General features: G+C 44.7%; 3 protein-coding genes across 5 annotated transcripts; 1 reads left to right on the top strand and 2 right to left on the bottom strand.

Annotated features, from left to right (window-relative positions):
• Positions 1 to 1,451: 1,451 nt before the first annotated feature.
• Positions 1,452 to 6,300, top strand: tecra (trans-2,3-enoyl-CoA reductase a; the record flags this gene model as incomplete). Its single annotated transcript, XM_083677512.1, has 11 exons — positions 1,452 to 1,619; positions 2,678 to 2,729; positions 2,844 to 2,888; positions 3,053 to 3,156; positions 3,954 to 4,069; positions 4,323 to 4,428; positions 5,029 to 5,101; positions 5,204 to 5,247; positions 5,376 to 5,433; positions 5,641 to 5,729; positions 5,947 to 6,300. The coding sequence occupies 11 exons, from the start codon at positions 1,452 to 1,454 to the stop codon at positions 6,118 to 6,120; spliced, it is 1,029 nt and encodes a 342-aa protein (XP_083533638.1). The 3' UTR covers positions 6,121 to 6,300.
• A 453-nt stretch (positions 6,301 to 6,753) lies between these two features.
• samd1a (sterile alpha motif domain containing 1a) lies at positions 6,754 to 12,900 on the bottom strand (the record flags this gene model as incomplete). Its single annotated transcript, XM_083677491.1, has 7 exons — positions 6,754 to 8,132; positions 8,343 to 8,457; positions 8,869 to 8,953; positions 9,073 to 9,184; positions 9,598 to 9,710; positions 10,250 to 10,583; positions 12,547 to 12,900. 7 exons carry the CDS (start codon positions 12,898 to 12,900, stop codon positions 7,983 to 7,985), a joined length of 1,263 nt encoding a protein of 420 aa, XP_083533617.1. The 3' UTR covers positions 6,754 to 7,982.
• Positions 12,901 to 13,482: 582 nt separating this feature from the next.
• prkacaa (protein kinase, cAMP-dependent, catalytic, alpha-a) lies at positions 13,483 to 27,441 on the bottom strand. 3 transcript variants are annotated; one of them, XM_083677496.1, is made up of 10 exons: positions 26,759 to 27,441; positions 20,114 to 20,175; positions 19,325 to 19,453; positions 19,104 to 19,202; positions 18,887 to 18,969; positions 18,576 to 18,702; positions 18,224 to 18,319; positions 17,778 to 17,900; positions 17,222 to 17,386; positions 13,483 to 16,774 (listed from the first exon to the last, which is right to left on the bottom strand). In XM_083677496.1, exons 1-10 carry the CDS (start codon positions 26,802 to 26,804, stop codon positions 16,649 to 16,651), a joined length of 1,056 nt encoding a protein of 351 aa, XP_083533622.1. In that variant the 5' UTR covers positions 26,805 to 27,441; the 3' UTR covers positions 13,483 to 16,648. The 3 variants fall into 3 exon arrangements, with proteins under 3 accessions (XP_083533622.1, XP_083533623.1, XP_083533624.1); XM_083677497.1 differs by lacking the exon at positions 26,759 to 27,441 and adding an exon at positions 23,821 to 23,987; XM_083677498.1 differs by lacking the exon at positions 26,759 to 27,441 and adding an exon at positions 21,618 to 22,034.
• Between the last annotated feature and the right edge of the window lie 296 nt (positions 27,442 to 27,737).

Here is a 27,737-nt window from a genome sequence, read left to right as displayed (position 1 = left end):
TGACAGAAATGTTGCCTTCAGCTCTTTCAGCTCTTTATGATTTAACTTGCAGTCAGGAAAGTGAAAGTAAAGACAGTCAACCACACAGGGGCAGCATTGCAATGTGGTTTATCACTTTATTTTCATGTATTACACATGCAGGTTTCCAGGGGCCTTACCAATCTCTTGCTGCTTGCAACCTCCTACAAACTACAAACTAAACTATACTGTACAACTAGGAATTATAACATGGTTTTCAAACCCCACCATTTGAACACAGAGACTTGTGAAATTCAAACATTTAAGAAATTATAATCACCAGAACCATGAAACCTGATGTAACAGCATCATTATCATTATCCAATAAGACACTGGAGAGCTTCTTAACCAATAGTCTCACCATGATCCTTTGTCACTGGGTGATCCAGTCTGTTGTGTATTGCCAGGTGGTCTCTCCAGATTGTAAATATAGACTACAAATATGCTCTCTGTTTGACATGCTCCCCTTTGTCAAAGAGGAAATAACATCCCTATGTCTGAAGGATACCTTCATGGCCAGCTTCTCCTTACGAACCTTCCAAAAGCATAGCCAAGTAGCTCAGAGTGCTATTGCTTTTGCCCCTTGGAATTGTATATGTATTGGGAGGTAAGTATTGTGGAAGAAAAACATGCACACTGAAATAAACATTTGTTTGCCTTTGTTCACGAGGTCAGAGAGGGGGAAAAATCTCACTGGCACAGGTGGCTTGGGGGAGGGGGATGTGTTGGTATGCAGGGGCCTGTCTTTCATCCCATGGATCAGGCACATAGGGGGGTCTGGTGTGTGACTGAGTGAGAAGCAGAGCTAAGCAGAGATGTGTCTTAGGTCTTATGAGAGCAGAGGGGGATCTGTCGCTGGGTAGGGTTGTCATGTGTAGCTTACCAAGGTTACCAAGCTAGTGCAAATCGGGCAGTTTATATTTAGCCTTGTGAATGGCGCGCTATGGATTATGTCTTGGGCCTCTCAAATTTCGTCTTCGGTGGGTTTGTGTGTGAGGAGGGGGGCTTGTGACAGTTTGGAAGCTGCTCTTCAGGTGAGGAGGTGGTTGACATCTCAACTCACAGGCAAGCTCTCCCTCCCTATCTTCTCCCTTGCTTTCCCTCTTTTTCACACACTCATACAGGGAAAGAGTGTTTATGGTTTCACAGTCTTTTCTCACTCTGCTTTGGGAAGTTAAAGGCTATTTGGAGGGTACCGATTGTGAGAAAAGAAGTCAAGGAGGATATAGCAGTGTTGGACTCCAGAGTTGTGTTGGACTACAGAGTTGTGTTGGACTACAGAGTTGTGTTGGACTACGGAGGGTGTATTGAATTACTTCACAAGATACAAGAAGAGGGGAGGGAGAAAGCAACCAGGTTTCTGAACACCCTCGGAAGAAACTCAAAATCCTATTAATCCAGAGGTACATTGAGGTCACAGTTCAAAAGGGGTCATGGATACACTAGCTGCAGAGGCGAAGTCTGCAAAGGGTGAAGCTGACACAAAATCTAGCTCCTCTAGACCTAGACCAAAACCTCCCAAAAAGGCTAAAAGAATTGTCTACTTTGAGGTGGAGATCTTGAATGCAAAGACAAAGGAAAAGCTTCTGCTCCTGGACAAGGTGAGTGCCAGTGTGAATGTGTGAGTCCTCATGTCTCTCTCTGAATGTTCAGTACAGAATGCTGAGCCTTATGACATTATTCATGGAGAAGAGAATAATGTTCACAATAACTAGTCAGTAGTACAATCATAATGTGATGTTGAGCATAATGTCATTATTCATGGAAAAGAGAATAATGTTCAAGATTACTAGTGGTGCAATGATAATGTGATTCAATTAGAACCTTTGGAGTCCATGGCTCTCTTAAATTTGATGCAGTATTTTACCGAGTCATATGATTCCTTGTGTAAGTTAAAGGTCCTTGGTTATGGTCTAATAATAGTCCAAGTAAAGGTGGTGACTTATTACTGTATGATGAAGTAAGAGGAAACGTGTTTGCTTTAGCTCAAGAAGTACAGAGTCATCGCTTTGACCAGACAGCTAATAATAATATATGCCATTTAGCTGATGGTTCTATCCAAAGCGACGTACATTGCAGTAAGTGCATACATTTCAGTGTATATGGTCCCAGCAGGAATCAAACCCACAATCTAAGCGTTGTTAACACCATGCTCTACCAACTGAGTCACACAGGACCACACAGCTAATCACAGCTAATCACCCAGTTCACAGACGGTATGGCTAAGTGTGGCCATTATCAGCATGGTTCTGTAGGGGTACTGTTGCAGGAGGTAAAAATGTCAGCTGATTTGGCAGGAATATACTGGGCTAGTTATGTGGCAAGTCTGTGTCCCAAAGCCAAGGCCAAGCAGTGTGTTTAGTGGTTTGTGAGAATGTAACCAGGATAATCACCAAGGATAATTAACACAACAATTAAAATGTAGTATTATAGAGGTAATTCAACAAATTCTTAAAAAAAACAAAAAAAACCTGTATTGGTTTGATGCAAGCATATGCTCATTTCCATATTGTGCTTTATTGTAACCGGTGTACATACTTCTGAAACATATTGATCTTTAGGATAATAAAACCAAGTGGATGAAGTGGATACATGTTTTGGCACTATGGCATTTATATTGTATATTTGCAAATGGATGAACAACTGTCTATCTGTACAGGTGGAGCCAACTGCAACTGTTTTGGATATTAAGACTTTGTTTCATAAAGCACGTGAGTATATGAACAGAAGAGTTGTATATAATGTAATAAAGCCAAACACGTTTTTGTAACTTGACCTTCTCCTAAGTGTACTTTATTCAGTAAAGTGGCATTATGTCTTGTCAGATCCAATGTGGTATCCAGCCAGACAATCCTTACGCATTGATCCTAGTAAGTTTATTTTTTTTCTTTTCACAGTACATAACGCCTCAAATATCCTGTTTTAGAGAGACTCAATTGAGTTCCCAAAATTACTCAAAATTAAAAGTAGAGGGTCTACTCTGCAATAGAGAGGCTATCATGACCATGGAGTTGTGCTTTGTCATGCTCCACAGAGGGCAAGTGTCTGAAGGATGAGGAAATTCTACAAATGCTTCCTGTCGGAACCACGGCCAGCTTCTACTTCAGTGACCTGGGAGCCCAGATCACCTGGGGAACTGTGAGCGTGCACACACACACACACACACACACACACACACACACACACACACACACACACACGCACACACACAATTAATTTTCACACGCCCACACTCACATGCATACAGTATCAAAACTGTTGCGTTTAAAATATACACAGGCACACTCATCCACTTAATCAAGCATAGTCCTGCATATAAATACACACCCACACTGACAGAGAGGCGTACTGTACTGTGGTTCAGTTTTCTCTCACCTCCTGGACCCCCTATGCCCTGTCCTGGGACACATAATCTCATGGCCCCATTTCCCCACAGGTGTTTATCCCTCTGACCTCCCATTCACCTTTCACTGGCATAGTCTCCTCACCCATCCTCCTAAATGAATGCTCTGCTACCACGCTCCACACCCATTATCCTGACCCACCCGCCTCACCCACCCTCCTAAACTAATGCTCTGCTACCACGCTCCACACCCATTATCCTGACCCACCCTCCTAAACTAATGCTCTAGTGCAAATGCTCTAGTCAACACACTTACGATCCTGGCCCCAAACTCTCTGAACCCCTCAGTGACCTAGTTATGTTCAGGTGACACCAGTATGGGGGTTGAAGAGCACAATGTTCCGGCACCTTAGCTGTAATAAACAGTAGCAATCAGTCATCCATGCTGAGCCAAGGTTTGGGAGAGGTGCTGACTCACCAGAGATCCATTTCATCACAAACTGACTGTAAGCTGCAGCTGCTTAGCTGTATTGCTAGTCAGTGTAATACTAGTGTTACATTCACACTTGTTTACTTCACTCACACCCCTCAGGTCTTCCTATCAGAGTGCGTTGGGCCTCTCCTCATCTACTTGATGTTCTACTGCCGACTGCCATTTATCTATGCCCCAAAGTATGACTTCACCAGCAGCAAACATTGGGTCGTACAGTGAGTGTCAAATTGCATACGTTTTCAGGGATCTACTCTAGTGCTGTTAGTGTACTGTACTTTACACTTTTTAAATATATCAAGCTGGGATATGTCCCCTTACACTGACGGCGATGTGGCATTACTGCTCATGTTGACTCTGATTCCATGTCGCCATGCGTAATGGACTGTCATAGTGATGTATTAATCAAAGCTACATTTGTAAGTTATGATAATGAGCTGGAATATAGGATTACTTTTCCCCCTGCTGCAGTTTGGCCTGCATATGTCACTCCTTCCACTATGCTAAGAGAATTCTGGAGACAATGTTCATCCACCGGATCTCCCATGGATCCATGCCCTTGAGGAACATCTTTAAGGTGAGGAGACTGGGGAGAGGATTTGGGAAGGTTTCTAAAGATGTATGATTATTATACTCATTGATTATTATACTTGTTGCCTATTACTTAGTTCATAGTACACTTGTTCTCTGTGGGGAAACAGCTATTCAATTTGTTTAAACATTAAGTTATCAGAAGACAGTCCAGAGGCATCATGTCCACAAGGGCACGTCCACCCTCAGATTTGTCCTGTTTTTTTAAATTTTATTTTGTATACTTTTTGAAAAATGTAACTGTAAATTAATGACCATACTTTAGTAATTTTGTAAGTGTATCCCCATGTTCTATAATTATTATTATTTAGAAATATGATCTGGGTGGGGGCAGGCTGGACTGGTCATATACAATTCACTAAAATAGCTTTAATTCTTAGGTCATGATATTAAAAGTGGAACAGTGAAACTCATAAGGCATAAACTTCCTTTAAGAACCCATGTGTACTCGTGTGTATAATGACCATCTGAAATGACCATTGAACAGCTAAATGGGAACCGATGCAGAAATAGGTCATGTTACTTGGTGCCCCCTCTAAAATATTAGCTGCATGACGCCCCTCATATAGTCTGGCTTCTTTTCCAGAACTGTGGCTATTACTGGTGCTTTGCAGCATGGATGGCCTACTACATCAACCACCCTCTCTATACACCTCCCTGTAAGTTCTGACTGCCCAGAGATTATATTATGTGCTTCATATCCATTAACTGTGGTTTCAATGTTCTTATCCATGACACACCACCTGCTTGTATGTTTACAGACTATGGTATTCAGCAGGTGAAGACATCACTCATCATGTTCTGGGTAAGCCTGAGTTGTGCTGTGAAGACTGTACTGTTGCTTGGTCTTTTTTCTGCACTCTGATTGGTCAGAGTTGTGTGTGCTCTGTAAACGTTGGTCATGTAGTTCTTTGCCTCTATCTATGTCCACAGTTCTGCCAGTTTGGTAGTTTCTCCATCCATATTGCTTTACGCAACCTCAAATCTCCAGGTGAGCTACTGTCAGCGCCCACTGTCAGCACCAACGGCTTTTTCTTAGTTTAGTCAGTCAGCATTTATCAACACACATAAAATGCTCATTCTTCTAACCTGTTGATTATCAGAATATACATGACATGTACTTTAACAAAAGCTCCATGTTACTCATGTCCATAGAATTTGAATCTCCCTTTCTTCCACTTTTCCCATCTTGTCCCAGGTTCTAAGACGAAGAAGATTCCGTTCCCTACTAAGAATCCTTTCACATGGATTTTCGCTGTGGTCTCTTGTCCAAACTATACATATGAGGTGAGACACTGATTATTTGTAGGATGTTGAGTATATTTGATAGATATCTAAACAGACACTGGACACACTGTTAGATTTCTGTCTATATGTTTCCTTACCTCTCCTTAGGATTTGAGATATAATACTGCCATCTACTGGCTATGCCTTTGCAGTCAACAGATGTGTGTTTGTGTGTGTGACTGTGTACATCATGTGGGTATTAACTCCTCATCTGCAGGTGGGTTCCTGGCTGGGCTTCACTGTGATGACCCAGTGCGTGCCTGTGGCTTTCTTCACCATCGTGGGCTTCATCCAGATGACTGTGTGGGCCAAAGGCAAGCACCGCAGCTACCTGAAGGAGTTCCGTGACTACCCTACCCTGCGTTCCCCCATACTGCCCTTACTCTTGTAGAGAGGGCTGGTCCCACACATTTGTCCCACTGGTAGCTCAACAAAGGATCCTGCCACCGCTTGACTCTCAGGATGTGTTCACTGAGATCTCTGACTGGGTAGATGAGAAGGAGTCTCTGGCTCATCTCAACTACTGTGTCTTTAATGTTCCTACTGACAAACCCTGGTCTGGGAAGCCGGAAACTCCCCCGGAAGACTTAAATGCAGATGAGTCTTAATCTAATGTAACATGCTGTGTTGATAGTGTTGTAGATAAAATGGATGATGAAACATTGATACAATTCTCATTTGACTAAAACTGTTTAATGGAAATTTCACTTATTTTTACTCTTAGAGTTATAGCAGATGTTTTCTTCAAGTCTGAATTGTTTGCATCTCTGTGAATACTTTGATGCCCAAATTAATCTTAAACTAAGAAAATGTTGGTATACATATGTTTCAGACAAATAGGAAATTGTGTGTAGATAATCTAGAGCAGTCTAATACTGACAACTTGTAATTGCTTCTCTGAAGTTTCACCTAACAATTAACAGCCCCCTTGTTGGGTTTCAGAGAGTAACACTAACCCTTTTAAATATTTATTGTCTTGCCACTAACTGTAGACAGAGGTAATAAATATCACAGCACAAGTGACTGGAAGAGACAATAACTTTATTTTTGACCCTGGAAGTAGTGTCAAGATGACAGTTTACAGTATGACATCAGACACATTACAGACATATGGAATGTCAAGTTTCAAGTGGCTGTATTTTGATCACTATACAAAAGCCACTGGGATAAATGTGATGAGGTTTTCTAAACAAAACAATATTACAACATTACAATTCTCCAATTGATGTTTCTTTTTTGCTATTTTTTTAAAATATATATTTTTTTGTCAACAATCCTCCTCAAACTGAAACAGGCAGAAGACATTGGGCCTCAGAGCTGCTGGACATGTTCTGGTCTGCCACACTACCTGCATTCTTTCTCCAAAATGGAAAGTTTGTTGTAAATCAAATCTAAAATATGGTAAAATAAAATGAGGAGGTGGAAATGGCAAACATTCAAATGACATTCTGTTGATTTAGCAGAAGTAACATACCAGTAAGTGAAACAGCACAGTTAATAGTATAAATCTAGCCTGTCAGTACCAATTTGGTCTGTGGTCAGTACTGATGGAGACATGAGAAGGTCTTGAGACAGACAGACTCCATTACCTTTGCTGCTACCTATAGACAACATTAGATAACATTACTTACCTTTCACACAACATATTCATACAATTATAATGAAATTCCGTTCACAATGTCATAAAAGAAAAAGTTTAACAAATAATTATTTTTTGCCATATCTAATACTGTCTCTGAAAAAACAATGGACAAATGCCAGTACCATACGTGATGAAACATATAGACTAGACTTACAGTTAGATCGTTTTCAGTCTTTGACTGTGAGAGCACTGCAACCACTGCAACTCTGCAGTCAATTCTCAGGGTAGTCCATAGGTGGTCCAGTAAGTGCAAGGTCAATCTGGATTAATCTCACTGCACAGATCCTCCCCTCACACAAAAGGTCCACCCTCCTTTAGTCCACTCCTTAGCAAGGATCCTTCGATTCCTGTATCTACTTAAGAGATGGATCCTATAGTGTCAATGTCACCAGACCACAAAGTACCACAGAGAGAGGTAGTGTGGTGGCCTTGTGTGTTTTATCAATCGTTGTCATGGCCCAGGTCGCAGCCACAGTGTCCTTTTTCCCCACACCTCCTTGATATCTTAGATGCTTCTAGGGTTGCAGCCAGTACACATTATGAATGCAAATGCATTTGTTCTCCTCAGGTGTGTATGTGTGTGTGTGGGGGGGGGGTGTTGATTCCTCTCATCAGAGATCATCCTCATCATCCTGGAAGTGGGTCCTCTGCAGCACCTTCACATGGCGCTCATAGATCTTCAGGGCAGGGCCCAGTCTGATGGACATGCCAGTTAACACATCACTGCGCTGCATCAAAAGGAGGGACTTTCCATCAATCTCCTGTCAGATGAAAAAGAGACATCATGTGATTTGGTGTGACACAGGGTTGGGTGCAAGCTAGTTTATGCCACAACATATACTTATACACTCGTTTAACTCAGCTCCCTGTAACCATGTAGGGCCAGCAAACTGGCTGACCAAGCTATTGACTGGGATGTTTAGAGTGCACAGATGCCTCCCTCTAGTGGTGGGTGGAAGGAATGCACTGACCTGTGTTCTGAAAGCCATCGCCTGCTCTGGAAAGCCTGCAGCTGAGAAATAACTTGCCACATCCGCCACGCTCCACTGCAATAAGTTCTGCCTCATCGTCTCCTTCTTCACAGAGCTGTAGGGTGGATGGGGGAAGAATAAGGCTTCAGACAAAATACTAAATGTGTCTCTTTGTTGTCATCCTCTCCCTTTAAAAGGATTTGCTGTGTGTTCCATTGTGCTTTTTCCAAGACATTTGTGTGCCTTAAAGGTATGTGTCTGCACCAGTCATGCCCATGTAATGCCTGCAGTGAGTCGATGAGACAGGTTTCTGGTGAGGTGGGGGAGGATAAGTACATCATGTGGATGTGAAGGTACAAGTGTATGCTGAGGTGGTAGAAGCAGAGGGAAAGGTGTGTGTGATGGGTTGAGTGGGTGAACAATATTGTCTGGGGTGACCATTGTGTACTGAGCCCTATCGAGGACGCAGTGATGGAATGTAACCTGAGAGAAAAGTATTGCTTCCAGAACTTTAGACCACACTCACAATTCTCCGTTTTCCCCTCCATTCTGGACATTGTCTTGAACCATCATAAAGGAGTCAACGTCTACCATATTATTAGGTTTAGCACCTGTAACCAAGAGAGAGAAAGCTTCATATGTGTAAAAAAATTGTTTAAAAAAAATACAAAAAGGCTCTCTAATATTATAAACATTCTGCCAGGGAATATAAGAATATTAGATAACTCACAGTCCTCAGACGTAAGAGGGAGAGGCAGGGGCAGGGGCAGGGGCAGGGGCAGGGGCAGGGGCAGGGGCAGGAGAGTCTGGGGTCCTCCATTAAAAACCTTTATGGTCTCGTCCTGTTGGAAAAAGAGGCTGGTATGACAACGAAGTCCAGTAGATTTAAGCTTTAAAATAGTGCTAAATGGCTATGATAAAATCGGTAGCGATCAAGGAATGTGAGGAATGTAATAAAGGATGTTCCTTGAAGAGCACTGATTTTGTAAAAAAGCAATTTCTAAATACTGGTGTTGAGGCCGGGCACTGGTACCTATTTGATTGTTTTGTTTGTTTACAAGGACATGCAAACAACTGCCACTGTTAAACAATTTAACATATGTACGTTTTAAAATGTCATTGTGGCCAGAGAGGGCAGCAACGTGCAAAACAACATACTTCACCACCTTGAAAGTAAAAGGTAAAGGTTGAATGAAATGAAAATGTTTGATATGATGCAATAGAAAAATAGTTTGCACTGGTGTGCTGATATTACCAGTGTGGCCAGACAGTCAGGAACCAGCTGGTCAGAAGTGAGGGCACTCTCCTCTATCTTCACCCCATTCTCTTTTTTTACTGAGTTTTTCTGGACACCCACCTTTGACGCCCCTGTTAGACAGCACACGCACAAACACACACAAACACACACAATAAGCCTGTGGTATTGCATTTTCACCATAACAGCTACAAAGCAAACATACTCATGCGCTTATACACGGAAACCACACTGCCTGGCAATAAGCTCGCAAGCTTGAGTGTATCATATCAAATATGCACGCGAGCAATGTGGATGAAGTTATTGAATAGAATGGGAGCGTTAAGGAATTTTGCAGCGCTTGCATGTCGTTGGCACACACGCACGGCCAGTGTAGTTTTCGTGTTAACCCCCATTCACACTACAGAGCCGAACTGAGCTGAGCCCAAACTGAGCTGTACTGGGCTGACCTGGTTATGCAACCACCTAGTAATGTGAACGGAAAATATCCAAGACAGCACAGTACGGTTCAAGTTGGCTCTGTAGTGTGGAAAGCCCCCTACACGATCCAGCATAAAGCAACATGCACAACTACTTTGTTACACAAACATTACACCATTTCCCAACACATGTGAACACATAATGAGACCTGTAACACACAGAGTGTGAATACCTTTGTCTTTCTGCATTCCTGGGTGCTCATGCTCAGCAGGGCAAAAGGCGGAGTCACACACACAGTCATTCTGCCTAAGGGCAAGGGGGCTGGAGGGGGGCAGGGAGCTGGACCTGCGGCTGGTCTTCCAGGCAGTAGAGCGGTCAGAGCCATAGCTGGTGCCAGGGTGGGTGCCCATGGGAGAGCAGGGAGCAGAGTATGGGTGGACTGAGCCACCCTGCACAGCATCCTCATTCCCAGGGGAGGGAGAGGTGCCATCGTGGCCATCCTGGGCTACATCCTCTCCCTCCTCCTCTATTGTGCTGTCCGTGTCCATAGACACAGGCACCTCAGCCTAGAAAAGACACAAGGATAGAAACATAAGTTCTGGAAAAATCTTACCTACCACATTCAATACTTAAGATTACTTATCAATGTCAAGATCATAATTAATTTTTTTTTCACTTGGGAGTTCAGCTGGTTACTAATTCAGTGATATTTATCAGGATCGTCATGCTTAAATAACATGCTTTAGAGTGACAAGCGAACAAGAATATGAACAAATCAACATAAATTACCAATGTAATGGTGTCCCTATATTGACACCACCAGCAGAGTCTACATATCTGACCCAGTGACCCAATGACCCCTTGGATCAAAACGGATAACAGACACCTAGATTGGCTTTAGAGAAGCAACATAACCTACTTGCCTCAACAAAGGAGGGGGAAGGGACAGTACTGAAGGGGGGGGGGGGGGACTATGGGAGAGAGCGGGTGCCCCCCCTATACTGGAAGTTTATTATTGAATAAAAGACAAACATCATTGCATTCTTCACCGAACCTATCGACGTTATTCAAAACGCATTCCAAACGGAGGTTTGGACTATTTTGCCACATACGTGCGTTTCCTCCGATCATGTCTGACTAAGCAGCGAATTGATTTTACCTTTAAAAAAAAAGAAAGGGGAAAATTCACGCGCCTGCCAATCTGAAATCAGCGGTTTAAAAAAGAGTTAACCCGCACATGGAGTCTATTAGCGCGAGTCGACTCGTAACATGACATAAGCGGGACGCTCGTACAGATGTCGCAATTTGACCGCTGTGGACAATAATTGCCCGTGGGGGCCCTGTCCCCGTGGTGCACACGCTACACAGGATGTTCACTCCGTTTGGAGTGCAGCGCGATTCGACCACATTTGTATTCGATTTCAAACAACAATTCCCATCCATGTGACATAGAAATTGCGACGTGTAACTTGTCTGCTTGGTGCTCCTCGAAACCATTACAGTTATTTCATTCGCTGTGCGCTGTCGACGACTGTATATGCGCAGAAAAACGAGCTTATTCAGCTTGTGTGCGTGCCCAAAGCCACAACTAGCAGAGGCGCGAGAGCGAGCGCTCAACTCAACAGAGCCCTCCCCGCACCTCAAGACGCTTGGGAGGACAGACATTATAGAACAAGTTTTATGGAGGAATAACGAACATTTAAATTATGTGACATCACCAAGTCAAGATCGATGATTTAGATAGGTATACGCCAAATAGTATACACGATAACGAACAGTAACACAAAGTGGGGAAAGCGTTACAATTTCCATGGCTTTTTGCCCGTAGTGCGCCATGAAGGAGTCGCGCTGAAGACCTCTTTTCTTGCCGAGCAGGCGAGGAGCGCTAGTCCGATGTAGCTAGCCAACTCCTAGCCATCTCCTTAAAAAAATCCTAGTTTGACTTTTCTCTCGGTCATTTCACCATGTGACATGTGAAACCACCAAACCCACATAAATATATAACTGCATGCGACTTTGAGTACACCATCCAAGCACGGTCCCCCAGTCGGTCACGCACACGCACATCCGAGGTGACTTTCGCTTCGGAACCCCTTCCCCGCAACACGAGTTTGGGCTTGAAGCGCCTTCGGTTCGAGGGTGGTTGTAACAAATGCTGGCAGTCGTGCAAGTTTTTAGTGGCTTGCCCTTTAGCTTTCGCGACCCGACGACCTAATGCATACTAAATGCGACCAGTTGTTTTACATTACAAGCACAGCTTCCATTGTTGTTGGCGGTGGTAATTTTCACCTCGGCCGCGCTCGCGCGAGGTAGCCTACAGCCGCTCCCCGTCTGCGGCAGTTTTTAGGTGCACTTGTATTCATTCACGTCAATGCTCCCTGAATGGAGCGAGCCGCTTTTGGAGACCAGTTTGTCACTGTCATCACTCATTTATATTAGTTAGCTATAACTTGGTGTCGGTTTATCTTCACTGAGGGAGATGGACGGTGTGACAAACACGGTGTCATTAAACAGACTGCCTTGCGTTACCTCCAAATCCTCCGTCTCATCCTGCTCAGTAGGACCGAGTGCGCTGTCCCCGTTGCTTAAATCGGAGTGGCTGGCTTCTTCAACCACAGTCCCTCTGGAAGGATGGTCATCGTTTTTCCTGCTTCTTCTCTGTACCTTGGCTGCGTTTCGATAGGAAATCGAACCCTTGTAGTTAACTTTCAACACTGTTCGCTCTTGGATCAGTTTCTCGAGTTCCACGCAGGTTCGATCTGGCTCCGACCCATGTCGTCTCCGCACCATTCGACAAATTCTTTCAAGGTCTGGTCTGGCTTTTCGCGACCGCAGTGAGTCAATAGTGTCCAAAATCCATTCGCGGTACTTGGGTTCAGACATTCTGCTGGGTTGGGTTCGTCTGGTTTTGCCTCAGTGCGTCAGCCGCTGCTTGCCTTCGTGATCCGCGGTCCGAGCCCGGCTGAGAAACGGAAACCCTGCTGTACGCTTGCGTTGCTTTGTGCGCTTAAGGTGGTCCGTATGAGATCGAATAAAGTTCCACAGGAGGGATTTAAGGTGGCATTTCGCCGCGCATCCTACCATCAATCACATTCACTGATGCTGTGAAAAAAAAACATTACGCAAGTTGGTATAAAATGGTGGACAGAATGGTCTAGTTCATAATTTCACACAACAGATTAAATTCAGGCGGATAATACAAGTCTGTGAATGATATCACACTGTGTGGCCGCCGTGGCCAGTCAGGATCCAATTGATCAGGTGGTAGGCACTTTTTCATGGTTTCCCTGCATTATTTGTTAATTGGAACCCCTAATTAGATCACATTACTCACTACTACCCAAGATGTTCTTGCATACAAAATGTAATGTAACTGCATCCTCTGCCAACACACTTTAAACAGTTTTCTGTTAGCAAAACAAGGTTTACATTAGTGTGGGTTTAAAAACAGTCTTACAATTTTAATTTTAACAAGTAAAACTTTATTGGAATGATACATGTTGCAAAATATTACTTTATGTATTTTTTTTTCTTTTTCTTATTTTTTTTTTTTTTTTAAACATACTCGTTGTGTCCTAAGGGTATCCGTCAAGTTCTCCAGAAGGTAAGATAGTTAAGACTCTCAAAGGCAGAGATATACAGTATTGTTTCCCGAGAGGTACAATAGACTACACCATCGCCGTACCCAGGTCGGGAAGGAGGGGGGGAGAAGAGTCGTTGAAAATACACTTAGAAAATATGAAAAGTAAACTAACATTTTCTCCATGATGAGAAAAGTGAAACGTTCATATGAAGAGTGTATGGAAACTAGATGAAAACAAAGGCAAACTGGAGTGAAAAGCTGATGGACAGAATCATAATGACAGGGAGAGTGGTAGTCATTAGAAACACGAACAACAAACAATTTAATTGACAAGAGGTTTGGTCATGGGAAACGTAAAGGGGGATGTTATGCCTTCAGTGTCATAAGTGGATCAAGGAGTTTATCCTCTCACCTACCATCACTGATTTTCTTTTTCCCAGCACAAAACCGTAACCATTTGCAGGACCAAGGACTAAAAATCTGTCTTTTTTTATTATTTGCAAACCATTAAATTACCAATTCTGTAGTCTGAAATAGGCAAGCATTATCATCACAGTTTAAAAAACATTTTAAATATAGACATGATTGGAGGAGTGAGGTGTGCTTCAAAGGATTTTAGTAAGGCAGTGGAGGTGACTGAATACCTGTAGGTGGCTCTCCACTGCTCCTAGTGATGTTCATACAGACCAAAGGGATACACAATGAGACTAGCAAAATATCAGTTGGGTGTGGAATCTGAATGGTTGCAAATCTCAAATGGTAATTCAAACATATCATAGGTCTGGGACATCTCTTGCATTTCTGTTTTTTTTGCCACACGCAAGAACAACCATACAATTCTGAGAGACGTGAATTTTAAAAAGTACATAACATTTCTTGTTCCAAAACAGCCTTGAAATCCGTATTCTCACTTAATACACAATTTTCTTTTAAGTAGTCTTTTCTCAAGACATTCAGAGGCAACCTGGATTAAATCTCAATTACCTAGACTGCCAAAAAAAAAATATTAAAATGGTATAAACTTGAAGTCATACTTCAATACCTGATGACAAAATTCCTAGAAGGTGCACAAGGTCTGGCACCTTTATGAGGACTGTTTGAGGCCCAAATGACTGGCTTTCCTATCGGGGCAGCATGGTTCTTCTATGTTCATATAGGAAATGATCAAATTTAAGTTGGTTACCTAAATAAACCAAACATTTTGAAAAAAAAAAAAAAAAAAAATTGTTTTAGAACTAATTGAACCAAGATAATGTGCTGTTTTATCGCACCCCTTGTCTACAAACCAGCCGCTAGATTTGGGCTGCGATTGTCTTGCATCCAAAAAGATAACTTGGCAAAAAATAAATTCACAGGACTGCTTTACAGTATCCTTACATCAGATTTTTTTTCATTAAGGGCAAAGAAAAATAAGTTCACCCATTCTAGTCTCAAATATTCCAACAGTGTAATATATTCTGACAGTCCATTCAAAGGTGTTGCACTTCAGGGGATATACAAGTAAAGACGAAAAGAAAGAAAAAAAAAAAAACTGCAAGGTGAGTAGAGCTGGTGAATTAACATGATTAAATCAGCATACTGCTTCCTCTCCAATTGAACACTGAATCAAAAGACAACAACCCATGATTTCTGGCAGATAAAAACTGGGCCTTGATCCATCCTCACAAAGGTTAGCCGAGAGTCAGTTTCAACTATCTCAGGTACCTCACTGCAAAACAGAGCTTTACTTCCTTTGACATCTCTCTTTTAAAAGTGATATTGTACAAAAATAACATGCACCATTTGCTGAAACATTTAGCTACTTTTCCTGCATTTTAAAATCCACCACCTTCGAAGTTTGTGACAAACATTTTTGCTTGAGCAACGTCCTTACTTTGCAAATTTGGCAGAATTCATACTTTCTTTATTTCTGAAATCTTCATTTCGGTTTCACAGCTATGAGACAATATCGGAAAGAGATGGATATTTACGTTTTCTATAATATATCAACATACATGTATAAATGTTCTATGAATTAAATAAACAATAGTCAGGAGTGTGTGATCATAATGTTAGTCACTGCCAAATCACTGCTTTTACCCCACCCTTGAACACTAGGTAACACACAAGCACAGAGATTGACTTGAAAGGACAAGATGATCATCAAAAGGGTTTGAAAATGCACTAATTAATTCAGCTGAGGAAAAGACAGACTTAATTAACATTAGAAATGCTGAGGTCATGTACACTATTTTTCACAGGTCCCGAAAACGAGTAAGACCTAGAAGAAATTTGTAGAGAGAAATCATAGTTACTCTGATCAAAGTGGTCAGCACTGCCTGAACTGCAAGCGGTGAGAGAATCCTCTGTACCCAATAATCATGCCACAACGAGCGGACAAAGGCGTGTGCAGAGTGTCAAGCTTTCAACTAGAAAGGGCACAAGGGCTGATGCCACCATAGCCAAAGCTCTGCACCAATGCTTTTGACACGGTTTTGCAACCAGTTGGCATTATGATAGGCACGTCTGTTGGACTTGGTATTGCTTGGACAGATTCAGGACGGAAAGACAGAGGAGGGATCAGGGTGACGAGATAGGACTGAGTGGAGAATTACAAAACAAGGATGAGATGCCCTCGTTCATTGAGAAGCTTGGAGAGAGGACCCACTCAGGAGGAGCCTACCAGATTCAGTACCAGTACAGAACATCAATGCCTTAACCTGCAATGACTCAAAATGTGTCACTATGCCTCCAGAGAGATACAAATCAACTGAAGAGAGAGGGCTGTGTCCCTGCCCCTTCAACCCCTGCCACAAACACAAGAAGGAAAACTTTAAATGGATAAGTAACAAGTGAGAAACAATCAGAAAAGGCAACACTGCTGGCTCTTTCGGGTCATTCCTCTCGTTTTTTCACTCTCTCTTCATTGGGGGGATTTTACATTGTTGATGTCGTCATTACAAAATGCAAGTTAGCAGTCCAGCTTATCACCTCTCCTCCAATTTCTTTCCTTCTGTTCCCCCCTTTTCTCTCTACATCCCTGTCTCTTTCCGCTACTCCTGGTTGGGTCTAGAACTCGGCAAACTCCTTTCCACATTTCTCTGTGAAGGAGACTCGGATTTCCTCTTCCTCGTAGTCGTCGAAGTTGCTGGTGTCACCGGGGCCTTTGCATTTGGGAATAAAGGGGGCCTCCACCTGAAACAAAAAAACAAAGAGAAAATACTAAGATGTATAAAAAAATATCACGCTTACATAAATGATACTGCAAAAATGGTGTCCCTTTAAGATTAACATATGTACACTGAATTACTGTCAGACATAAATAACCGCCTATATACTAGTTAGACAGCACCATCAGGTCTGCATTCAAACTCACGAAGAGTCAGCCAGTTCCATGATGTCTCAAAACAAGACTGAGCAGGGGAGATTCAGACTAATGTCATGAGCTAACATCTGAATCATAGTCCTGAAGCACTTTTTTTCTTCCTTTGGCACTGTCACTTTAGCTCTGTCAGAAGAGAACTTACACGTTCCCTTCACAATGCTCCAAATCTCTCCACCAAATATGGATTCCTCCAGTTGGATACATTGTGACTGAGCCCAGTAGAGAGTGGTATGTAGACAAGGCAGGCTCTCTCTCACCTTTCTCTGGTAAATGGCGATCCAGTCTGTGGTGGCGAACCACTTGTGGCCCTTGATGTCGTTGACTCCGTTCCTCAGGTTGCCGAAGCGCTTGGTCAGGTCCACCTGCAGCAGGTTCCTCAGTAGGTCCTTCAGGTCTGAGCTGAAGTGGGAGGGGAAGCGCACCTACGGAGACAGGGAGAGATCAGGAGGTCAGTCCACATCTGGGGGGTATAGAGTGATGAAGTTGACCCAACACACTAATCTGTCTATCTCCCCAGAATGTTTAGATTCGTATTGAGGGTAAGATGATCCTAGATCTGTGCTTATGAGTAACTTCTATTTAACTAACCATTACAGCAGGCATGTGGCTTATTGCAAGAAGGGTCTATGAGTCATGGGCACACCACAATATACTCTATTTACTGTTAGGCTACGGAGCGCTGGGCTTAGCAGAGGCATGGAAGAGGAAAAGTCTGAACAGAACGCTGTGTATAAGCCAATAACTTCACCATGTGACACCGACAGGGAGCAGAATTCAAATGAAGAGAACGTTGTCCAGTTTTTCTCGACTCACCTTCCCCGATACAATCTTCTCATAGATCTGAATAGGCTGGTCTGCGAAGAAGGGGGGGTAGCCAGCGGCCATCTCATAAATCAGCACCCCCAGAGCCCACCAGTCCACAGCTTTATTATAACCCTGAGAGAGAGAGAGAAAAAATGAAAAGAAGGAGGGAAGTCAGAAAATTCCCTGTTGCCAAAGGCGCAACTAATAATTCACAGAAACCACAATGTATCAGAAGGGGAAAAACCTATTCTTGATTCTTCTCTAGTCAGCAGTTGTCACTATGAACTGGGTTGTTGCTTTAGTGAGGTGACCTTTGTGGCCTTGCTGCGGTGCCCCTGTGCTGTAGTGAAAACCGAGCTGCTGTTGTTTGGCACACAGCCCTGCTGTTGTTGTGTTGTGGTGTGGTGCTGACATTGTGGGGTGGTGGTGGCAGTGGTGTAATGATGGCCACTCACTTTGCTAAGGATGATTTCTGGGGCTAGGTACTCCGGAGTGCCGCACAGCGTCCAGGTCCGGCCCTTCACTCGCTTCGCAAAGCCAAAATCTGTTACCTGCGGCACAGATGGGGGGGGGGGGGGTCTCATCAAAGCAGGAAAAAAAAAACAACGCCATCCACACTAGTACTGTGATGGTAGCGATAACTTAACAGTGGTAATGATGTCCGTTGAACTATTGGTAACAACAAGACATGTGCATTTAAAAACATAAAGGGCAACGTTTACTTTGTTCAGATACACTCATGCGTGCTCGATCTTCATTTGGCACACCTGTAGGGCTATCGCCCTGGTAACGTATGGGTTCTCTTACCTGAATGTAGCCCTGCTGGTCAATGAGCAGGTTTTCAGGCTTCAGGTCTCGGTAGATGAGATCCAGTGAGTGAAGGTATTCAAAGGTCAGCACAATCTGGGCGGCGTAGAAACGGGCGTGGGGCTCACTGCAAGAGAGGTCAGTGGGTCAGGTCCACACCACAATATTTCACTGTAAAGCTGTCATATGGTCCATGTGAAGGTATGGAAAAGAGGTCAGGGTAACTATGGGGTTGTTTTCCAGCAGACTGGGGGGTTCGGGCGCCCACTGAAAATGAGGCACAGGGTCAAGAGACTAACGACCAGGCTCACCTGAACCTGCCGATTCTCCTTAAATGTGAGAACATCTCGCCCCCAGGAACATACTCCATTATCATATACAGGTTAGTGTTGTCCTGCAGAGGGAAAGAGGAGAGATTTGTTTGACAGTTGTGAACTCCACCATCCTGCCTGCCCAATCTATACACACAGGACGACTGAGGGAGGAGGAAAGAACACACACACGCGTACGCGCACAAATAACCAGTACCTTGAAAGAGTGCTCCAATCGCACCAGGAAAGGAAAGCTGACTGCTTGCAGGATGCGTTTCTCATTCAACGTGTGTTCTATCTGCTTCAGCTTCACCACCTGGGGGGGACAGACCAGCACACTTTCTCAAGCAGGGAGAGGTGATAGAAATGGTTAAACAAGAGTATTCCAAAGGGACCAGGGGTGATGACTGCATGCAACCCACTGCCCAGAAGGTTTACCTTCTGTTTATCAAGTATCTTCATAGCAAAATGCTGGCCCGTCTCTTTGTGCTTGACCAGCATGACTCGACCAAACGAACCAGTGCCCAGGGTCTTCAGGCGGTCAAAGTGGTCCAGTGCCGCAGTTTGCTGTAGAGGAGAACGTCATTTAGAACAGGAGAACAAAAAGACATACTGTACCAAGAAGACATGTACTCTGTGACATACCACATTGAAAAGTATGCTAATGTGCTTATATTATTTTCAAAGTAATAGCAGGGTCCAAATACACTGACCTCTTTCCAACAATCAAATAAAAAGATCTGCGCCATTAAGTGCCATAATTCACATAAATGCCAAATGTAAAAAGAGGTGTTGTCATCATTATATTTAAGACACACATTGTTTGCCTTTCCATCCAGCAGAGGGCACACAGCCTCTCTAACACAGTGTGAGAGGGTTGATTTTCATGAGTCTTCTCATGTGTGCACTGTACAGGTCTGATTGAAACATTCAGGGCAAAACATTTACCCCCACCACCAGCCAAATGTGGGTAGATTTTGGCATTGGCGGATACATCGGTAAATCTTACCAGCCACTTCGGCGGGTAGCCAACAAATGTTTGCAAATAACCTGCTTCGATTTAAAAACTAAACTGGTGCCATCCGCAATTACAGTCAACATTTTTGACAACACTCCCGTCTCCTCCACCTGACTGTAACCGCTGCACCTCTCACTCACACTTCTCCTGACTTTCAAACAACATGCCCTGGAAATTCACTCATTCACACCTTCTTCTTTCTGTCTCACCTGTGCTGGATTCTCCCATTTCTTGAGGAAATCTTCTTTGGCTTTGGCAAGAAACTCCTTCACTGTAACAGAGAAAACATACAACCAAATTACCACCTATTTCTGCTTGTACAGTACCATTGATTTCCTTTTAGGTGTACAGAAGTCTTAATGAAGATACTGATGTTGGGTTTTGAGGACCTTGTTGTCAACGGCATGAAACCGAGTTCAGACCTTTCACTGACCATTCAACCGTGAGGCTAATGGTGATATCTTGGAGAGGGGGTGAACTTGTGAAGTGCTGGCGTGTTGTGGAATGTGTGCGTGTGTGTGTGCAGCCAGTGGCTGTCCCTCTCCCTTTCTATAGCCAGGGCTGTTCTAATTTCCACTGTTGTTAAAGCCAAATCGACTGAGCTCAAGTTATTTAATACTTCCTGCTCCAGCCATGACAGAACGGGAGCACAGAGTCAATCAATAGCGGCAGTCTGTGTGTGTGTGTGTGTGTGTGTGTGAGTGAATGTATTACTGTCAGTCTGTGCATGGGAGACTTCATCAACTCAATAATGACTTAGCACAACCTTTAACAGACAGCCACACACACACACACACACGCACGCACACGCACGCCCCTGGACAGGCTTTGAAGCACCAACACAGCATCATATGTAGAAGTGCACATTTCTCTCCGTTATCTTTATTGGGCTAATCGCAGCGCTGTGGGAACATGCAGATATCAGCCCTTCCCCATTCATCTCTGCTGCTATCTGTGCTTTCACACAGGGGACACTGGCTGCCACAGCCATGGAGGAAGCACTACCGCTATAGGACAGAGGGGGAGGAGTGTGGAAATATGTACAGCGACTGGACTGTGACTGATCTTTTATATAAAAAAAAAAAAAAAAAAAAAACATACAACTATGATTCTCCAAATAATACCATAATAACAGTCATCAACACCTAACAGCACCACAAATCCTAAAAAAAAAAAACAGCATTGAAATCTCAGAGTTGCCACTGTCCTCTCCCTGGGAGGAGGGCTTTCAATTACCACACATACCATATACAGACATACAACTCACGCAGCTCTCTGGCAGTTCCCTACCAACTCTCCAGAGACCGCCAACTCCAACAATAGAAGGGGGAAAGCCAGAGGAAAGAAGCACAGAGCAAAGTTCACACAAACATGGCTGGAGCAACGTTACCCCGACGCCAGCCATCGAGGAAGACTGAAACCATACTGGCCTCTTATGCTGGGAGAGTGCATTTCCAAAAGAAAGCTGCTCAAATTCCGAGAAAAGTGAAGCCCCATGCCATAGGAGCCAGAACCAGGGAATAATGAGTCTAGTTCTGTCCGTCATAGGGCTGCAACAGCAAAATCAACAGAGGCCCATGAGGAATTCACTTGATCCAGTGGAACTGGAAGCTCTGTTTTTGTTAGATCTGTGAGGCCTGGCTGCCATGACTACCCATGCAGTAGTAGTGGGAGGTGATTCCCGTTCGGAAGCCCTCTCCACCCTCCCCTTACCGTCTGGGATGACTATGGGCACCTCTGGCACAGCTGCTGCCGCTGCCGCTGCCTCTGCAGCCCGCGAGCCCGACTCCCTCTTCCACGCATGCCTCCTGGAGCTCTTTCTGTCACACATCAGCTCTGCTGCGTCTCCCTCCCTCTCCTCTTCTTCCTCCTCGTCCTCAGAGCGTCTGGCTCATTGGCCAACCTTCCCCCTCCAAGACTTTCCCAGTCACCTGGTCCACTCATCCACAGACAGCCTCCACACCTCCCTGCTTCCCTCCGGTTCTCTCTACATTCACTTTCCTCTTCTGCCCTGTATCTCAGTGTGTCACAGATTTCACACGGTACAGCCCAGAGCCTGTAGGTCCACAATGCCCACAACACTGCTTCTGTCCTGTGCGCTCGTCACACTCACACAGATCAATTGGACCCATGCTCAGTTTGTATCAATATTTATTCTGCACACAGAGTTCCGCTCCCTCTCCTGTAAACAACACACACACACACACACACACACACACACATACACACACACAATCCCTAGGGGGAGGGGCATCACCACAGGTTGTGTTTATAAAGTCCAGAGAGGAACTCCTATGGAAAATTAAGTCATGAGTCCTGTCAAACCAACAGATCCCGATGCTCTTAGAACTTGACTGTCATCAACAGGGCCAAAAAGATGCCACAGCTGGCCGTCTGGGCGATGAAACAGCTTGAGGGTGTTAAATTGGGTGTTTTCCAAGGATAAAAGCATAGCGGAGACAAACCACATAAAAAAACAAACAAAAAAAAAACATTCCCCTCAGTGGCGATTGCAACCCCCTCTGCTGTGCCAGTGTCCAGGATCCAGGATCGATGCTCCAGATCAATCCCCTATCTCCCTTGGGCCTCGGAGGCTCACTGACGCAGAAACAGGGGGTTAGTTTGAGGTGCGCTGACCGAGATTTAACTCTGGAGCCCGCCAAACCACATCAGACCTCATTTGGAAAGCATAGGCTACAGCCTGTAGGCTATGCATTAGAGCTGGAGTCACAGTACGAGGAAAACTGCACATATACACACGAAAAGCACGAGAGAGAGAGAGAGAGAGAGGAGGGACAGAGCTGAAGAGGATAGAAGAGGAGAGCAAGAGATAGCCGAGAGGAAAGAAAGAGATAGCAAAAAGGGCAGAAAGGGCCAATGACAGCCACGCAAACCAGAGAGACACTGAGGATGCAGACACCACGCCTGTAAGTGTGAAAGTCCAGAGGAAGTTACTGGCCACATCCTATCCACTTGACTGACCTCCGTCCTCAGCTCTGGGTTTCTGCTCCTGGTCTGCCTTCTGTTTGCATTTCAAGGAAATTGTGTACCGCTTTCAGGTAGTTGGTTTGTCAGTGTGGGGGGCTTTGAGTTTTGGGAAGTTAGGTGTAAAGCCAGGGAATTCGGAGAGGGTCCACTGATCTGAGCGTGCTCAGTAGAACAAAGCCACCCTGTGATAGGGTCAGGAAGTGCTGGGTGAAACAAACACAAGCCTGCCACTGTTATGCAAGCCAGTGTGATATGGTAGGGAGGTATTTATAGACGTGGTTAAAGCTCCACCTTGGTAGTGTGTCACATCATAGGGCCAAATGAGCATGCATCTCACAGATAGACAAACTCTACTGCATACCCACCTAGAGGGATATCAATGGAACAAGATGTTCATCTACCAACCACACAAACACTCTAATGAAGAGCTAGAGACACATGTCGATAGAACTTCATACGTTGGAACCCTGCCAGACACACCAACACGTTTCCCGGGAGACAGACAAACGGCTACCCTGTAACTTTGGTGTGACGCAGCCGACACCAAGCAACAGAGCAAACACCAGGAACTGAATAAAAAGAGCTTTGTGTGTCTGAGTGTGTGCTGGCACACAACGGTCCTGCCAAACCTTGCCAAAACCAAAGCTAATCAAACCAGAACTATAGTCTCAAAACACAGTCCGTCCGTCTGTCCATCCCCCGCCACACGACCACCAGCCTGCGTAACAGTTTTGCAGCCCAGCAGAGGCATCTTTCTCAGGGCCAACATTAGCATAGAGCACCAAATCAACAGGAAAACAGAAACAAACAGTGTGATAACCCCATCGCACACTCCCTTCCCTTCGCTCATGCTCCCACTGGCCCAACCAATCACTCTCTCCCTCGCCGTGGACACAGGCTCCACCCCATACCCCAGTCAGTAACTCACTCCAGCAGTAGGCCTCTGGCTCCTCCTGTGGCTGGCAGTGTCTGCCCTCCCCACTCCCTGTGTCTCCCAGACAGGGCCCAGCACGCTGGAACAGCCTCCCCGCCAGCCTGTGCAGCACTGACATCATACAGGGATGGAGGTGGGATGAGAAGAGGACGTGGAGCAAGTCGCGACAAAATGTCTCTTAGATGAAAGTCCCTGAGATCCTCAGTCAGGCCAAGGAGAGTTGTACACCTGGAGTGTCCTCCTGGGTAGGAGATGTGAATCTGGCCTTCTTTTGGTGAAAGGGACTTGAAGCTGTCCTGCCCTGGTTGGACCGTGCTCTGTTGGAAGCCTGACGCTGTTTAGTGCAGAGGCTGGGCTGGACCTTCCCTGCTCCTCCACTTCCTGCAGCAGCTCACACTGTCCGTCCGCCCTGCTCCTTCCTGTGGACCCAGGCTCAGCTCTCTGCTTCGTACCAGGGAGGGGAGGGCAGAGTGGAAGGTCCCGGTCCACCTGAGCCAGACCCTAACCCCTCACTATCCTCCTTCTCTAAGACACAGAGCGAGCTGCCATGTTGTCCTTACTCTCCGGCTGCGTTGTGGAAAATAGCACTCCCGGGTGTGGGCCTCTGGACCCCCGGTCTGCACCTGTCTCTGGGGATCAGGGCGGGCCCACAGCGATCAGGCTGATAAGGATGTGAAGCGTGGCATGCGAACAAATCTCTGACAGCCAGGACCTCCTCTGCCCCTGCTTTTAGACCCGCGCTAGCCTGCTAATCCCCATCCTCCATTAATACTACACAATTTCAAAACAAAGCTCTGTGCTTTGACAACTGAGAGGCTGAGCGCTGGCCTTGTTACAGTAGGACAAAGGGTTAACGTTACAGCCGGGCAAACTGCTGTCCACTCTTCACACATATGCTCTACCATCAACAAGCAGCTGAGGCTCATTCGCATATACCTGTTCAAACAAAGCACACTCTGGCACTATGGAGTGTTATGACTGCAAACACAACACTGTTTTCCAAAAACCTGCTCTGAGGACCAGCAGCACTACCCTACTTTACAGAAGAAACATAAAATGGGTCCATCTGTAAGAAGGAAAGAGTCAGCTTCTCTTTATGGCAGACCTGAGGATTTAAAAGGCCATGATGTCAATAAGGGAGCACAAGTCATCACACAAGACAACTAGAGAGATGGTGGAAAAGATAATACCAGCGAGGATGGAAAAGGAAAGCAGTGGGGAGTGGAGGAACAATGGATGGAACCAAATTAAAGAAAGCAGAGCAGAGAAAACAGAGAGGGAGTGCCGACCAAGAGAAAGGCGAGAGAGGGCCGGACAAGGACAGACAGACACACACAAACTGCTCTTGTTCTAAATGCTGTTCATCACATGATGTTCAAGAGACTCCTCAGCGTCACGGTTCAGCCTGGAGAGGATCACACCGCCTGCATCATATGACCCCGCCCCGTGCCTTCTAGAGCCCTGGCCAAAGCACCCCCCCACCCTGCAATTCACAAACCCTCCTCCACTTCCACAGTCAAGTACAGTGTGGGATTCAAGGCTGATTCAAGGCCACTAGTTTGTGTTTACATTCTGGATCCCCTGAGTAACATCCATTACTAATAGACATCCTGCAAAAAAAGTTTTGCTTCTCAGTCGTACAGGCTGGGGCAGGGTCAAAGACTGAAATCCTATGCTTTGCCGACTATAAAAGACCATTTCCTCTTGGGTACTTGATTCCATAAAGCTTTAATGTGTCAATATGTGGTAATGACTTGTGGTACCATTTAAGATGGTCTTTTTATATTCATTTTATTTTCAAATACACAATAGAATCCAGCCCTGACTTCTCACTAGAAGTAATTTACTATGAGACTTAATACTTACAAATAACAGAAATACAAGCATTAACTCTTGTTGATAGAAAAAATAGATTAACTCATATGCTATCAAGAGCTGTCTAGATCCAGTCATAACCTCATAGGACTATGCTTGCCCCAAACATACATGATGTTACTTTTAGTGAGCAACTATCAAAATATGTATTTTCACCCCTTCACCTATTTTTGCGTAGCAAAGGTGACTTGGAAACTACCCTTTCGAGATGAAGCAGCCCTGCCTGAGACATGTAAAAATGTCGCCCTCGGACCTTGAGGATGTCACCTTGGCCTTATGATAGAAGCTTGGGTCTTTTACGTGGGAGCCCTGGGTTGAATCCCACCCAACATACCTGCACAAAGAATCCATCAAAACCCTCTATAGGGAATAACCACACACCAAAGGTAAACCTGAACGAAGATCAGTGCAGTGGCGGTTAGTTGAGTGAGTATTTTCCCATCAAACTCAGTAACTCACTATCAGTCCCATGGACAAAAAAAACAACAACTTTGGTATTACATTACACCAACATATGCCGGTCAGATTGGGTGTAGTCATTGTCAGACTGGGGTCCAACGTGGCATCATGTGTTGAGCGGCAGTGGTGGGCAACAAATCTTTCTAGATTACTGTGGTAGGTAACTGGCTGACATGGGCGTGTATCTGTCAAGTAGCTTGCCTTTTGACGGCCCAACAGACTCTGGTCCAGAAGTAACACGGAGATTTCTGGCTACAACCGAACTAACCATGGCTTTAGGGCATCAAAGACAATGGCAACGTAACGTAAACGCACAACTGTATCTACAATTAATACAGGCTAGTGAGGAGGGGCTGCTGGGGCCTGCGCCAATGCAATTCCACATGCTCTGACAGTACACAAACCTGAAGATTGAAATAAAGACATTCTAAGACGAGCCAGGCTATAATGCATGGCTTGCTTTATTTTTCACCCTGAGCAATAGTATGACTTTAACTTGCAATGAGTCATATAGCTATCTAATGTTACCTGTTACTGTAAGTTAGCTGACACACATTTTAAGCTAGCTAGCTAACTTGTAGGCAAAAAGTAGACTCACCGCTCTCCATCTCGTTACCCTTCTTGGCGGTGGGCGCGTTGCCCATGATTGCAGGCTGATAGGGAGCCCCTTGATTATGGTTTACTTTTAATTTCTCTTCACGAGCCTTTACCTTTTGTATTTCTGGATTTGATGTAGCTAGCTACTATCTGGCATCTATCATAACTAGCCAACAGTGAGGTGTCAATTGTATTTCCTCCACTACTTTTCCCTTATCCGGGGTTGAAAAAAAAACCCAAGGCAAAGGGCTAGGGGGTTAGCTGTGTGTGCTAGCTGGGTAGCTAGCAAACAAGCGCTGGCTAGCCAACGGCGTAGCTGGCTAGCTAGTCGGCTTCCCCTCTATTTCAGTTGCTGTTGTTGGTCAGCTTTCTCTGGCCCAGTCCAGGGCGCCGACACCGATTCGGAGCGCCTGGCTAGCTTATCCTGCTACTGTTTCTTCTTCGTCTTCAGCTAGCGCGAGCTAGCTCTCGTGCAGACTCCAGTAAGGCCGTGGCTCTCCAATTTAGCCGAAACAAAACCTTATTTCTCAACTTCTTCGAGTTATTATTATTGCAAATTGATGATAGGCCCTTCCTTTAATAGGTGTCAAGTCCGATTATTTCACAGGTTCAATGACAGATCAGCGGTGGCTTACTTGCCAAAATCAACAGTCCCCTCCATTAATCCTCAGACTATAGCTAGAGGAACTCCTGCCTCACTGAGATCCAGCCCCTGAATATATCTCATTGGCTAATCCTTATGTGACAGACAGTACAAGACAACTGTTGATTGGTTATGCATCACTTCATCCAATTGTTGTATTATTGTGATTTGTCTGTTAGTATCTGTCAAAATTGTTTTATCCCGCCTTCTCAGACCAGCCAATAACGTCATCTATTATTTTCTTCTGGTTAGTGTTTCATACATCAAATGTGTTCAGTTCACTGTATAACAAATATAGGTTTGATTTATCCTTCATAAAATCCGTCTCATTTGTGCA

This window comes from Argentina silus, assembly GCF_951799395.1.
Source record: "Argentina silus genome assembly, chromosome: 9".
NCBI classification, from domain to species: domain Eukaryota; kingdom Metazoa; phylum Chordata; class Actinopteri; order Argentiniformes; family Argentinidae; genus Argentina; species Argentina silus.
The sequence above is the reverse complement of the archived record's forward strand: the minus strand, read 5'-3'. Positions and strand labels throughout refer to the sequence as shown.